General features: G+C 38.7%; 3 protein-coding genes and 1 non-coding gene across 7 annotated transcripts; 2 read left to right on the forward strand and 2 right to left on the reverse strand.

The window, feature by feature from the left end:
• Positions 1 to 798: 798 nt before the first annotated feature.
• On the forward strand, positions 799 to 4,294 carry LOC137734516 (probable serine protease EDA2). Its single transcript, XM_068473766.1, has 11 exons — positions 799 to 1,215; positions 1,314 to 1,469; positions 1,559 to 1,741; positions 1,864 to 1,980; positions 2,094 to 2,147; positions 2,231 to 2,302; positions 2,604 to 2,809; positions 2,937 to 3,031; positions 3,301 to 3,375; positions 3,495 to 3,578; positions 3,809 to 4,294. The coding sequence occupies exons 1-11, from the start codon at positions 886 to 888 to the stop codon at positions 3,922 to 3,924; spliced, it is 1,488 nt and encodes a 495-aa protein (XP_068329867.1). The 5' UTR covers positions 799 to 885; the 3' UTR covers positions 3,925 to 4,294.
• Positions 4,295 to 5,488: 1,194 nt separating this feature from the next.
• On the reverse strand, positions 5,489 to 7,927 carry LOC137734527 (protein CHAPERONE-LIKE PROTEIN OF POR1, chloroplastic-like). 4 transcript variants are annotated; one of them, XM_068473780.1, is made up of 6 exons: positions 7,738 to 7,927; positions 7,471 to 7,559; positions 7,193 to 7,355; positions 7,001 to 7,107; positions 6,137 to 6,581; positions 5,489 to 5,903 (listed from the first exon to the last, which is right to left on the reverse strand). In XM_068473780.1, exons 3-6 carry the CDS (start codon positions 7,339 to 7,341, stop codon positions 5,753 to 5,755), a joined length of 852 nt encoding a protein of 283 aa, XP_068329881.1. In that variant the 5' UTR covers positions 7,342 to 7,355; positions 7,471 to 7,559; positions 7,738 to 7,927; the 3' UTR covers positions 5,489 to 5,752. The 4 variants fall into 4 exon arrangements, with proteins under 4 accessions (XP_068329881.1, XP_068329877.1, XP_068329887.1 ...); XM_068473776.1 differs by having other exon boundaries at positions 7,442 to 7,559; XM_068473786.1 differs by having other exon boundaries at positions 7,471 to 7,609.
• Positions 7,928 to 7,999: 72 nt separating this feature from the next.
• TRNAE-CUC (transfer RNA glutamic acid (anticodon CUC)) lies at positions 8,000 to 8,072 on the forward strand. Its single transcript has one exon. It is a non-coding gene; the product is annotated as a tRNA-Glu (tRNA).
• A 423-nt stretch (positions 8,073 to 8,495) lies between these two features.
• Positions 8,496 to 12,621, reverse strand: LOC137743157 (PHAF1 protein At3g51130). The gene is made up of 15 exons (XM_068483053.1): positions 12,396 to 12,621; positions 11,945 to 12,027; positions 11,649 to 11,723; positions 11,028 to 11,095; positions 10,850 to 10,955; positions 10,682 to 10,742; positions 10,421 to 10,587; positions 10,111 to 10,173; positions 9,956 to 10,003; positions 9,755 to 9,868; positions 9,552 to 9,651; positions 9,393 to 9,466; positions 9,120 to 9,224; positions 8,829 to 8,895; positions 8,496 to 8,680 (listed from the first exon to the last, which is right to left on the reverse strand). The coding sequence occupies exons 1-14, from the start codon at positions 12,490 to 12,492 to the stop codon at positions 8,845 to 8,847; spliced, it is 1,212 nt and encodes a 403-aa protein (XP_068339154.1). The 5' UTR covers positions 12,493 to 12,621; the 3' UTR covers positions 8,496 to 8,680; positions 8,829 to 8,844.
• Between the last annotated feature and the right edge of the window lie 1,617 nt (positions 12,622 to 14,238).

Here is a 14,238-nt window from a genome sequence, read left to right on the forward strand (position 1 = left end):
TTATGGCAACGCTAGTCGAACTGTTATTGATTTCTGATTTGGTTAATTTTGTGCAAAATTAACCTTTAAGGGTTACTTAGAGAATAGACGATTTTTGAGTATCAAGTAACGTTGCATAATCGTTTTCCAAAAAAAAAAAAAAATTAGAAAGAAAAAGTCCGATTAACAAGGATGGTAACATGCCCACCTAAAGTATTTGAATTTTCAAGGTAATATGTTCGTGACACTGATTACGTCTTGTCTTTCGTTTTCGTTGATGTTTTTTTTTCGTGGGTTTAGGTTTTGTCTTTCGCTTGTATTTTTCTATTTTCATTTTAGTATTTAATAAAATTTGGAGATAGAGGACGGGGATGGTTGATTTATTAGGAAGTGAGCTCTGACTATTCATTCTAAGTAGGAAGGAAGTAGCCTACTTTGTAGTAAATGGTTGATTCCGAGATTTTGGTTCTTTTTTACTGTCTTGCGTGGATTTAAAAAATAAGGCTATTATTATGGTCCAGTGACAAAATCTTATACGGAGTTTGACTCGCCTAATCCACAACTGCCCTTAAAAAAATAAAATAAAAAATAAAAAATCTTCCAAACAAATGATACACAACAAAAAGTGATTCTTGTACAAGCACTTCCAAAAAAGTGATTGATTCCAATTTTTGTTCTTAGTATCCACACGAGACAACAGAATCAGAGTCAGCAGCCCACAAGAAGGCCCACCAAATTTTGGTCTGGTCCCTAATCCCTCCGTTACTGTACAAACCGGCCCCGGTCTAAATAAAACCGAAACAAAATCTAATTAAAATCAAGGACAGTAACGGATTGCTGCACTTGTTTTTTCTGTTGAGACTTTGACATACCGACCACCGGCGGCGTATCAACTACCCGATTCCGATGACGCGACTTCCGATGAAGACGTCGTTTTCGTTCTCATTCTCCTTCTTCTTCACGATGATGCTCTGGGCGCCGCTCTCTTATGGCTTTGTGAATCCCCGAATACTTCTTCAGCTGGAGAGCTCGTTGGGAAGCGGCGGCGGCAAGCACTTGACGAAGGAGGAGCTTTGGTTCGATCAGACAATCGACCACTTCTCGCCGTACGACCGCCGCAAATTCCCGCAGCGATACTACGAATTTCTCGAATACTTTAGACCTTCCGACGGACCCATTTTCCTCAAAATTTGCGGAGAATCCTCGTGCGGCGGCATCTCCAACGACTATCTGAGTGCAAGTCCTTGGTTTTCTTGAAATTTTTGTTGTAAAATTTGTAAATTTGGAAGAAAAATGGAAAATTTTGGAGATTTTATTGAATTGTCTATGTGCAGGTTTTGGCTAAGAAGTTTGGGGCAGCTATCGTTTCTCCCGAGCATCGATACTATGGAAAGAGCTCTCCTTTCAAATCTCATACGACACAGAATTTGAAGTACTTGTCATCCAAGCAAGCGCTTTTCGATTTGGCGGCATTTCGTGAATTTTATCAGGCAAGAAATTGCTGAATTTGCTGCCTTGAATTAAAAAGTTTACCCAACTGAGCTTGGAATTTACTGGCTTTTTTGTTGTGATTGTTTAGAATTGGTTAAATGTGAAGCTGAATAGAACCAAGGGTGACAATCCGTGGTTCGTGTTTGGTGTTTCTTACTCGGGAGCTCTTAGTGCGTGGTTTCGTGTTAAGTTTCCGCATTTGACATGTGGAAGTCTTGCAAGTTCTGCAGTTGTGGAAGCGATTTATGATTTCACTGAATTTGACCAGCAGGTGTCTGATCACTCTGTTAATTTGGCCTTTTTCTCTTTGCCCTTAGGACGAGAATGAAATTGTAGTTTCTGTCTCTACTTTCAATCTTTTTTCGCTTAACTACAATCCCCTCCAAAATGCAGATTGGTGAGTCTGCAGGTCCACAATGTAAAGCTGCACTTCAAGAAACTACTCGCATCGTTGAACAAAGTCTTACATCTAATGGAAAAGCAATAAGGGCGTTGTTTGGTGCAAGCCAGGTTGGAATTTCACACTTTGCACCCACCATTTGTAAATCATGAGTCCAGTTCCCACCGGTGGGAATTTTTTTTTTTTCACTTGTCACTTGCATATTGACCAAGTCTGTGTGCAGCTTGATATGGATGGTGACTTCATGTATTTTCTGGCGGATGCTGCTGTTATAGCGGTAAAAGTTACTTCTTTCTTAGTTTTGTCACTCCGCTTTCAGTTTATCAAATTATTGATGTTTATTTTCTTGACACTTTGCAGTTTCAGTATGGAAATCCCGATAAATTATGCTCACCTCTTGTTCAAGCAAAGACGAATGGAGAGGATTTGGTGGTATGTTTCTCTTCTTTTCATTCCATTTGGTTCTTTAATTGAAGCAAGCTTGTTCCACAGTTGTGTTCTATAATTATCCTCAGTACTAGATTTTTTTTTTGGTCAACATGTTTACAGTAATTGTAGTCTACCTTCCAGTGTCTAAATGAATTACCCGTTATGCACATACATCTCTGTGTTTTAACTTGTAAGAAGTGCCACTAATTCTGGTCCATGGGCTTTTTAAGCTTCGTGAAGTTACCTTTGTAAATTTTCTGTAGTTATCTAATGTTTCTAATCGAATATAGTAATCTTCTTGCAGGAAGCGTATGCCAAATACGTTAAAGATTTTTACCTTGGCACTTTTGGCGTTGACGTTGATACATATAACCAGAAACACTTGAAGAACACTGCTGTTAGTGAGGGCAGTTCTGATCGGTTGTGGTGGTTCCAAGTTTGTACTGAAGTTGCATATTTTCAGGTGGCCCCTGCAAATGATAGCATCAGGTCTTCAAAAGTTGACACAAGGTATTTTTCTGGAAATGTCTGTTTTATGATACTATTTTGTTTATTATTTCTACTTACCCTTTTCCTGTGTAGTTCAACTTTATAGCTCTTGTATGCATCTCTGATTCATAGTTTTTCATTGTCGCAGATACCATGAAGACCTTTGCAAAAATGTTTTTGGAGACGGCATCTATCCTGACGTTGTTGCAACAAACTTATACTACGGAGGCACAAAAATTGCAGGTAAAAACATTGATCGCTCTTTCCCTATTTATATGTTTTATCTTCCCCGGTTATTATATATCAATTTAAGTAGCATATTTTCTATTTACCATTTGATATTGGCTCTTAACCTTACCCCACCCATCGCCGGAGACTGGTACTTACTAAGAGCATCTGTTTTACTAGCGCAGATATGGCATCGTTTGTTCATTTTCATGTTTTTTCTACATTAAACCACATCAGTGTATCAATCGGTGATTTACATGACCTTACGAAAAATGAATCTGCAGGTTCAAAAATAGTTTTTACAAATGGCTCACAGGATCCCTGGCGTCATGCATCCAAACAAACTTCATCTCCAGATAGTGAGTATCACATTGCTTCGATGAGAAGTTTGATAAATGATATCCTATGCATTGATGTGAAAAATATTCGAACTATGTTGTTAGATCTTTCTGAATTCTCGTTTTTGTATAACTATCAGTGCCTTCGTACGTCATATCTTGCCATAACTGTGGCCATGGAACTGATTTGAGAGGATGCCCTCAGTCTCCTTTAACCCTTGAAGGTATGTATTGTTAAGTGTAACTCTGCAACCTTAGTGACACATATTAGCTTCTGATGAAAAGCTTCCCAATTTCGGTGGCCATCAGAAGTTTTCCATGTTTGTAAAGGGCTTTAAGTGTGTCCCTCAAATTAGTTGGAATCCGAACAATATTTTCATGGACGGCGGTGCTTGTTGACCAGTTTTTTGTGCTTGCTGTCGTATTTAATTAGAATTTACGACCTGTATTTCAGGCAATTCCCAGAACTGCAGCAACCCTGATGCAGTCAACAAAGTAAGGCAACAAATTGTTGAACACATTGACTTGTGGCTGTCGGAATGCCAAGAAACTGGTAGGAATTACATGTAATATATTTATCTGACGTTGGAACTATGTGTATAACTAATCTTAATCTCACGTTGTACCTTCTCAACAGATGTTTGATTATTAATCTATGACGGATATCCCCGTATGTACACAGATCATGTTCTAGGTATACACTTGTTCTCTTCTTCCTCGTGTACATAGCAAGACAATCCATTGAAACATTACAAGCACGTACGCTTCTTTTTTTTTTTTTTTATATCGATGCTTTTGTTCATAATCCACATTTGGGTTCATTCAAAACCGCTTTGGTAATCCGTTGTATTGATCTTATGATGCTTATTCCATGTTGAATGGAAAATATGCGACATTTTATTTGTACATCTTCAATGGTTCGTAGTTTTACATTTTTGCCCATCTTGGCCTCTTCTTCCTCCTCCTCTTGGTCCAACGAATCTAACGGTGTTGTTTTCATTGTTTTGGTCCATCCTCCTCCGTTCTATCGTTCTCGACCTTCATACGTTTGAGGAAATTGACGAGGCCATGAAGAGCAACGTCAACGTATGAGCTCCTGAGCAACCCTGGTGAGGGCTGACCTCTGTTCTCTATCAACCCTTCAATTTCTCCAGAGGTAGTTGTCGTTACTGTCACGAACACCAAGGTTGTTAGCGGCTAAGATGTTGAACCCAGTCGGAGTGCAATGCGACATGTGAATGTGCACGTTCATTTGACCCGGACGCAACAATGCCTGGTCAAGATGGTCCTTGGTGGTTCGTGGTGAAGTTCGGTAGCCCTGAGAGTGTCAACTGCAATCGACTCATAAAAGATGCAAACGAGTACTGAACTTGTCGTTAGGGCTGTTGATACGTCATTTTCTCCTCCTCGAATTGCCGCTTCTGCATTTCCAGACTGCAATCGATATCCTCCATCACGAAAGTCGCCGTAAACACTAGTGAGCTCCAAGTCACACACATCGAACTTGACTTAATTTGTCATGGCCGCGGTCAAGCTCGATTTTCCAGTGCCTGGAGGACCATCCAGTAAGGGCTGATCTTGGTCCGGTGGTAGAGCTCAGCAGCGTCATAGACTTGGTTTGGGGACATGCCAGAGTGCTTGTTAATGTCGAGAGTGAGGTGGGAGGAGAGTCAGAGTGGAGCTAGTGAGGGACGAGTTCGTTGGCCATGGAGAGGACAAGCATCGCGGAGGCTGCAAAGGAAGCGTCAGCAGAGAAGAGGTTGGATGCCGCGCTGGGTGCCTCTTTGAGAGCAAACACTGGTCAACTCTCTGTGTTAGACTCTAAAAACTACTACACATACATGTCACACAGGCCGAATAGCTAATAAGTTAAATATGTCATTCGATTGAATGCGAAGTGTGCCAACTCGTTGACCAATCTCAGTTGGTGAGTAAATCAATGCGGTGCTGGTGTCGAATGCGTTGATGACTTCTTTTATCTGAGCGATCACAACCTAGAAAAGTTTGGATGCGTCACTAGGTCTCTTCAAAATTCCAATTATCTGCCTTTTTATGCCTTTAAGGACGCAGTTCTCAACCAAATTCAAATTCTCTGCCTTGATCAGTTGACCCTTGATATATACTATGCGCTCCATTTATATCGAAACGAAAATAATTGACTGATTAATAATAATTAACAAAAACAAAGAAACAAAAGGTCAATTTCTTAAACCAATCGGCTCCTTCATCTACTTTTACACCCTTTCTCCGAATGACATAAAATACCTCTCTTGTCCTACAATTTGCCAGATTTATCAGCACCGTCTCGATGAAGGAAACGTTTGTGCATGAGCTAAATCTCGGAGAAAATCGGTGGTTTCCACTCCAACAAAATTGAGGTGCGTTGCAAGAACAGAAATTACTTCAGGTATGTCGACGAGACCCAGAGTAGCACATAGGTTATCAATGACGTTGTCACCTCGAAACTCCTTGGTCCTTTCAGTAGAGGTGGAACCACAGACACCATCAAGAAGGTTCCCAAGAGCCACGACAAAGCAAATGATCCAGCACTGCACCAAAGCAAACACTTCAATCAAACCTTTTGCACTATTGCCACATTTTCAGGTTTGGACGCAGGGACTCGAAACACGGACTTAAAATTTGGAGGGAAAACTTTGGTAGGATTTTTCAAGAGCGCCGACGACCATAAAGTATAATAAAGAATAGTTTCAGTTGCCCTATATGGGGAAAATCATACAGAGCCATACAAAATACAGTGATTAAACAGAAATTATCTACGTACCTGTAGAGAAAAGCTCGTAACTTGCTCTTAAGCCTGTCATATACAAAGTAAATGGTAGCCAACAAGGAAAGGGCTACTTGAAGAGTCGGACCTTCTTCGGTTGGAAATAGAACAGTGAGAGCTGCAAGCACTACAAATGCAATTGACGTTTTTATAATGAATTTTGTGGACGGAGTTCGGAACCTATTTCTCACAGCCTGCACAACACGGGACTGATTGACTTCCCTGTACTTTTTCTTAAAGTCAATTTTTGGATTCTTCCTGTCGTAGAACTGCTGCATGATTATTTTATCATGGGCTGATTCAATTGCATCCACACTTGGTTTGTGACCTGCATACTGTCGGATAAGGAAGTTCCTTGCACCCTGAATCTCATCTTCCGAAGCATCCCTGCTTATTCCAAGTCGTTTGTATGGGTCCCTCACATTAATCCTAGGAAAGATAGCTTTACTTGCAAAGGCAGTGAAGAAGAAAACAGTTCAGAGAAATAAAGATGCTGATTCGTTACAATCTCTAAAAGTGAATCAGGTCAATGGTAATTTATCAAATTAAGAGGGTTGAACGAAATACATCTAACCTAACCAAGCTACTGGTGTTAAGACTCCTACAAATACACCTAACTGTTTTGGTTCAACTTGGTTACGAAGTTTAGACACATCAAAGGCTGTAATCAAATGCACCAGCTGAACGGTTGTTAAGAATCCTTCATGTTAAGTTCTACATACCAATTTTCTTAGTTTTGTGCAATAAGGACCAGCCTGTTCAAGCTTGAAGGAAGTTATACACAAGCACTCATACATATTCAACAACATCCAAAAGTAAATGACAATACAACGGCCCCCAGAAAAATAAGATGAAAATTACCAGTTGGTTCATTGGACATATCGCCGTAGGATGCATCCATGGCAAGCTTGATCAGATGTGTTTTCCGCGCGCTCAACCCTTGTGCAAAACCAGTCCAATAACTTCTGCTTGATTTTAGAAAGAAAACAAATAAACAAACCAAGCTGGCAACCACACTACTTTATCTAATAACTCATACTGCCATTGCTGTACCTTTCCACACGAAGTAGCTCATTCTTTCCTGCAGGCTTCCAACGGTGAGGAAAATTTGAAACCTGCCCACGTAGTGAACCAGAACTGCATGCTGGAATTTGGAAGCAGCATCTGGAGGGACTACCAGTCAGTCCCGAAACAGAAGTCATATGGGGAGTACTCTCTGTCGAAACATAGAAACAGAATCAAATATACTGCATCAAGAAAAATGGTTCATTTCTGGATAACCACTGAATCATTATAACTGACAATTTATGGTGATATTCCGGAGCACAAACCCAACAAGGCAATGCCAGGAAAATGCAATTGAATCCCAATTGGCTGCCCAAATCCCAATTTTCTTGACTTGTGATGGTTTTACCTGGAACTGAAATTTGCAGTAAATTCGAGAGAAGTTGACTTGTGGGTTTTTAACAACTGCAAAGGTAATCCATTTATTTTGTTTTTATGAAGAAATTGGACTCACAGACTACGATAGTTCTGAGCCGGCAAAGAAAATTATAGCAGAAAAAAGGTGAAAAAAATTGAGAAAAAATTTAGCATACCTGATGGCGGATGGTGAAAGATGAAGGGGCTGGAGATGGCGTTGTTGATTGGGTTTTGGCGGTGGACTGTGGCGGCAGCAACAGCGTCGTTGCCGTCTGCAGCGGATAGGAGAGGCGCGGAGAGAGGAGAAGAGAAGGCTAAACAGGCTAAAACCCTCCTAATCCTTCCGCGCTGCCGAAAACCAAGGAAGGTGCTAGACTGCTAGTCGCTTTGGCTTGTTGTGTGCGTACAAAAGTAATTATTAAACGAGAGAACATCAAATCCGTTGTAGTCTAGTTGGTCAGGATATTCGGCTCTCACCCGAAAGACCCGGGTTCAAGTCCCGGCAACGGAATGTAACGTTTTTTAACCCTCTTTTAATCCTTTTTTTTTTTTTTTTTTTTTAAGGGTGTTTATAAATGTAAAAAGTAACAACTTCAGTGCCTTCCCCTCCTTTCCGACTTGCTCCAATGGAGCCAAGGTCGAAACGATTAAGAAAAAAAAAATCAGTTGTTCGTTGATGACGAATTCCTCAAAAAATTTAGATTTAGTCCATTTTCCGACATTTAAGACATCAAAGAATTTAGCTTATACACATGCGAGGAAGATGCACAAAATGGAAGATGAGTTTTTCCTCCTTTCACACGATGTGAAAGTCTCGTGCATGGTTTTGAATGAGGAAGATACTCAGACTAGTTCAAAAATAGAAAGCGGATTCGGTTGCGAGAAATCTGAAGCTGTCGACCAACTGTGAACACCATCATACAATCTGGGGACGTGCACAACAAACTTCCATTTAAACAGTCACAGACACAAGATACAGAATACTTACATGTTTTTACAGTACCAGATTATTCTGTACAAACTTAACATATACAACTGTACAATTGTTGAGCCCGGCCAAGCTGACATCTACAAACAGTATTTGCCGCTTTCACCAGCTGTTGAAGTGCCATCATCCAACGGCCGAAAGAAAACCAAAACGGTGAACCAAGAAATACATTTCAACCGGCAGATGAAAGCAATTGACAAGCATTGTTGATGATCATCTCAAAGATGGGATATAATGTTTGCCCATGTGTACAAAAACATGATATTGCTAAAAGAGTACCTTATTTGCAATATAATCACGACGACTGGAAAAGGGTCACAGTGGCAATGTAACCATTCTTCATCACCTGTTGATTATCAACATAATATTTATTAGCAATCCCGTGCACAACCATAACACACAGGTGGAATAAACCCAACTTGGGCGATGAAATATCAACTTTAATTACAACATTGCACAACAAAGGAAGCCTGCATAAAATATCAACTTCAATTACAACATGCTTTTCCCCATTATTGCAAAGGGGATAGAAAAAATAAGCAACGACGATTCAAGCATTCATCAACTCACCTCAAATGCAGCATTTTGATAACCATATACAAAAGTAGATCCAAACGGATTGCTTGTAGAACCTTGAGTCTGGATAGCAGCTCGGCCACAGTCCCCAAGGAATTCCTACAAAAAGTAATCTTTTGTTACTACCATCACCCCAATCAGGATCAACATACACCGAAAGGAATACACTGATGAAAGATGCTATAAATGAGAAAGTCCCCACTGTCGGAGAACAATGGAAAAAAGTACATACGTAACAGTTTGAGAAACGGCCAAGAGAAAGCTTACCTTCACTTGCTCCCACTTTGTGCTTGCTGTAATCCTATGTTTGCAGTTATTGACATCCTGATAAGAACCCCCTACTGCAAGGATTAATTAATGTTATATCAGTTTGTGAATTGTGCGTCACAGATCCAACTGGAAACTTCGAATCAGAAATGGACTTACAATCAGAAGCAAATATGACAAAATTGCACTTTATGTACGAGTTGAAATCTGCATGGCCAGGATAGTTTGTATGCAAAACAAACTTCTTGATTTTATGAGTCTGGAGACAAACAAAAAGAAAAGTGATCTGTGAACTTCCGAATACAAACATTACCATGGAAAACATCATGATTGTACATTAACAACCAGAAATAAGTCAATACCTGCCCATCAAATAAAATGTCCAAACCACGGGTAAAGTAATTGTAGAAATAATCGCCACAAAGAGTTGTCCGTGGGCGCGTGTCCAAGCCAGAATGAATAACCATTTGGTCTACCTACAAAGCAAACAGAATCAACAATCATCAACGTGATAAAATGCAATCAGAAAAGCATACACTGCTTAGACATGACATCAGCAGTACCTGCTTTTGATGTATCCCACAAGGACGACCCAATTCAGTCCAAACATCCTGTAAAATAGGAAGGTATTAAACAGGACAGACAACAGAGCAATGGTAGAAATGCCCAGCCATAAACAAAGACTAACTAGAACTCATTGCAGGAGAACAACACTTGCCTGAGGTGATGCACCAAAAGGAATATTCTGACCACCAACAGTAAAGTATAATTCTTCCCCTAGCTGGATAAAATAAAAACTGAACTGAATCACATCCAAGAACTACAGTCGCCAATGTCAAACAACTTCACTGACAGAATTTACTTCAGTAACATAAGGGGCCAATAGTAAACCACTAAGGAAGCAACAAAGCAAAAGCCTTTGATCCTTCTTCAAATCCTGATTTAAATTCTCCATGAAGCCCCTCATTCTAATAGAAAATAAACAAACCATTGAAATGCTGCCGTGAAGATGGAGAAAGAAGTCCAACCTTAACATGCACCTCTTCCATATAGAGGCTGCCAACAGGTAGTGGAGGAGCGGAAGCCTTATCCATTAAGGACCCCACACCAACTTTTTTATCTGTAGAACTATCGTATATGGAGACGCGGCATGTCACTGGTGTGGTTCCATCTGGAAACTCTAATGGTAATTCCGCTTTAATAATCAAAAGCAAATAAAGATCAAGTAATTAGTGCTTGCAAACTCTTTGAAGCAAGAAACTATTAAGTAAACACTGTCAGTAAAATACCTTCTCTATCTAGGCAGCAATCTGTATACTGGCTCGGAATTGGAAAAGCAAAGGAAAGCCCCTACCATAGTCATGATTGGAAAATACATTAAACAGATTCCAATTTGTAAGATGATTCATAAGTAGATAAAAATAAAGAAATATAAAGATCAAGTTAAATTTACTTACTGGGTAAAACAGAGTGTAGACACCTCTATCCTTGTCATAAATTCCAGGGAAAGTTGGCCCAAATAGTGCATATACAGCTACAAAAGTTGCTAGAGTGGATGGTCCCCTGAAAGTAGAGACAAAATTCAATAGTATGCCCCATTGTATATAATAGAAAGTCTCAAGTAAAGTAACTCACCCAATCAAAGAATTGGCATAGCGCATTTGAAGTCGTTTTATATCAAATATTTCAACAAGGCGTAGCCTCTGCACCAAAATTTCAAATCAACCAGCCATATCATAACAGGAGGTAGTTATAGATATTACAACCCAACAGGAATACCAATCATGTACAAATTCACCAGTCATTTTAAATAGGATAGCCCAGATACGACAATCAAAAGCATAGCCATATAACACGCTAAAGAAAATAATAGCTGAAGATAATGGCTATCTGCCAGTGTTTCATGGACCACCCATGGCATTCCACTTTTACATCCCACAGGCATTTTTCTTTTGTACCAAATACCAATGAAGGTAACTTTCAACACAAGCTATTAGCTACTACAACCATTAATATAACAAAATCCGGTCAATTATTTGTGCATTTTCTTTAAATAGTAACAATTTTAATTGATGAGTAAATACCACAAGCCACAGTTCCAAGGCCAATACTTAATAGATGCATAATCCTCGGGATCATATATTTATGCGGAGTCAGAGCAAACAAAACATCACAACCTATGTGAAAACAAATTTTTACGCAAAGAAACAAGGCACGTGCACCAAAGAGAACAAATTAGGCGTAGCAAAAACAAACCTGTGACCAAGGATCAAAGCGAAGATGAAAACCATGATCTGGAAAGCTGATAACGATATCCAACTTAAGGGGCTCCTGCATGGGAGAAGAACGGTAATCAGTTCTCGTTACAACTTCTGGTTATTTAATTACATGCACTTTACGAATCATTTAGCCATTTGATTCAGTCCGTGAAACATGTACATACGTCCAAGATTAACAAAAGAAAAAAAAGAAAAACGGATATCCTACAAAATATGCGTCTACGTTATACTACAAAGGCCATAATGATATACAACTTAGTAAACTGATCCAACCTCATCATAATACTTCACATGGACAACGTCGTAAATGTTAGGCTCCTGCTCTATCTGAGCAAATGCTTCGCATATCGGCATTCCTGTAACAAACATTTCAATCAATGATTCAACTCCGAAAATTCACCGAGCTGCTGTTCTAACACCAACGAATTTATTTCAAAAACGAACACATGCAAAATCAATCATCCATATCCAATCTCTACACCATCAACTTGACTCTAAAAATCCCAAAAAAAAAAAAACAACTCCTCAAATTTAACCTACACAGTTATCAATCAGCTGACAAATATGGTAAAGTTTAAATTTTTACAGAGATGAATCGCTCGCAAATAATTCAATTCAAATTTCAATTTCACAAATAATTCTTACTCTTAGGTCGAAGAAACGAACAATTTCGAATCAGTTCTACAATTATCAAGGAAAAATTGAGAAATTAACTGGCGATTACCGATGGTGAAGGGTCCGATTCCGAGGCCGGGTCGTAGATCGAGGACGATGGCGCCCATGGCGGTGCCTTCGCAGCGGCGTCGAGGTCTCTGCAACATAACTACTGGTTCGAGAAGATGACGGGATTAGGCGACGATGGTGGACTCCGTTACTTTCGCGAAAGGAACCGCACAGGTGTTGAATGCTTAAATACGCGAAAAACGCTTCGATGTGAATGCTTTGCCTCGCTGCGTACGACACGTCCCCGCTCAGCATTATTGGGCCCGGTATATCCCTGTGTTCGGTTCGTCTATTTTTTTTTCTTTTTTCTTTTTTCCTCGTTAATATTTTGTGGTTTTTTTTCCCCGACTATTTTGTGTTTTTGTTAGAATAATATAGTTTTTCTTTTACATTTGTCAAAATAAGTGGGAACTAACCCGTGTTTAAATATTTGCGAAATTGTTGATATTTTTGTCAAAATATTTGAAAGTTAAGGATCAATATGAAAATGTGGGGTGAAATGCAAACTTCAACCTATATCAGCAAGATATAGAAAATTTAATAAATATCGATATTTACCGATTCCCCACATAATTTTTTTCAAAACTCATTTCAGATAGCAAACGTTTGAATTTTTTATGAGAATTTTTTTTCGAATTTCGACTAAATTTGAATGAGTTGATATACCTACTACATTGCAAATTTAAGGCAACCAATATCGATATATTCATTTATATTTTCATAAATTTGCATATCGATATTTAAACACTAGAGTTATCTATCTATACTTCTTATTAATGAAATAATCTTTCAATCTCTTTATCAACCAAAAACTAAGAAGTAAATACTTGTTATACCATTTCATGTATAACTAAATGTAAAATATCAAAAATAAAACATAAAAATTAAAGTAATTTGGCACAACAAAAATTTTACATTTTTTTCTTCCATCACTAATAAGCATGTCTTTAATTTATTAAAATAAAAATAAAAACCCCTTTCTCCACTCCCACCTTTTACTCTCTCTCCCTCCTTCACATTTCCCCCCAATTCTCTATCTTCCATAAATTTTTTTTTTCTCTTGAAATCTTTTACATTCACGCGCACAGTGTGCGGGCTTCATCTAAGTTAATATTATGATTGGAAGATAGCTATTGATTTTTTATTTGGTGACAATTGAAATTTGGAGATGTAGATCAAACTTAGGATCTCGAGTGCAAATTAAATAATCTTAACTACTTGAGATACAAGTTGTCGATTTTTTTTAAAAGTTTCTATCTCTTTATGATGGAGATAACAAAAATTTTAACTTGGAACATTTCTAACATTAGAAGAGAAAGAAGATTTAGAGAATCGACAATTTAAGTTAAAATGCGATTTGATTTTAAAATAAAAATGTGAGTGCGATGCAAGACCAGACAAACGACTTTGCCGAGTAAGATCCCATTTCGTCATGTTCGACCTAGGGTAAAATATCACATGGCTTTAAGTGGTTAGTTTAGGCTATCTCTAACCAAAGGAGGACCAAAGGTCCATGTTTAGCCCTATATTCTTACTAGAAATTATATTTTAATGAACAGTGTCAGACCATATTTTATACCATTTCCAACCGAGGGGGCTAAAGGGTCATAGGCCAAATATAGCCCTTTGACAAAAAACTCATCTCCAATTGAGGGGGCCAAAAAGTCATAGGCCAAACATAACCCCTCAATAATTTACTATTTTAATTGAATTAATATGGTTAATTAAACTAAATTACCATATTAAAATAAGACTTTTAGACATATTTTGAGTGCCACTTGCCACAATAACGAAGAAAGCGTGGTATTCTTGCACCTGCCACAAAGTCAATCTTGACATTCTGA

The sequence above is a fragment of the Pyrus communis genome, chromosome 1 (genome assembly GCF_963583255.1).
Source record: "Pyrus communis chromosome 1, drPyrComm1.1, whole genome shotgun sequence".
Lineage (NCBI taxonomy): Eukaryota > Viridiplantae > Streptophyta > Magnoliopsida > Rosales > Rosaceae > Pyrus > Pyrus communis.

What these genes read in the sequence shown, in the direction of transcription:
- LOC137743157 (XM_068483053.1), bottom strand. Translation starts at nt 12,492, where the DNA reads ATGTTGCAGAGACCTCGACGCCGCTGCGAAGGCACCGCCATGGGCGCC. An exon ending in AATCGGACCCTTCACCATCG is followed by an intron (nt 12,028 to 12,395) that starts GTAATCGCCAGT and finishes TGTTTGTTACAG; the next exon opens with GAATGCCGATATGCGAAGCA. An exon ending in ACATTTTATTTGATGGGCAG is followed by an intron (nt 9,652 to 9,754) that starts GTATTGACTTAT and finishes GTTTGTCTCCAG; the next exon opens with ACTCATAAAATCAAGAAGTT.
- LOC137734527 (XM_068473780.1), bottom strand. Translation starts at nt 7,341, where the DNA reads ATGACTTCTGTTTCGGGACTGACTGGTAGTCCCTCCAGATGCTGCTTC. An exon ending in GAGCTACTTCGTGTGGAAAG is followed by an intron (nt 7,108 to 7,192) that starts GTACAGCAATGG and finishes TCTAAAATCAAG; the next exon opens with CAGAAGTTATTGGACTGGTT. An exon ending in TATGTCCAATGAACCAACTG is followed by an intron (nt 6,582 to 7,000) that starts GTAATTTTCATC and finishes TTGCAAGTAAAG; the next exon opens with CTATCTTTCCTAGGATTAAT.
- LOC137734516 (XM_068473766.1), top strand. Translation starts at nt 886, where the DNA reads ATGACGCGACTTCCGATGAAGACGTCGTTTTCGTTCTCATTCTCCTTC. An exon ending in CATTTCGTGAATTTTATCAG is followed by an intron (nt 1,470 to 1,558) that starts GCAAGAAATTGC and finishes GTGATTGTTTAG; the next exon opens with AATTGGTTAAATGTGAAGCT. An exon ending in ACAAACTTCATCTCCAGATA is followed by an intron (nt 3,376 to 3,494) that starts GTGAGTATCACA and finishes TATAACTATCAG; the next exon opens with TGCCTTCGTACGTCATATCT.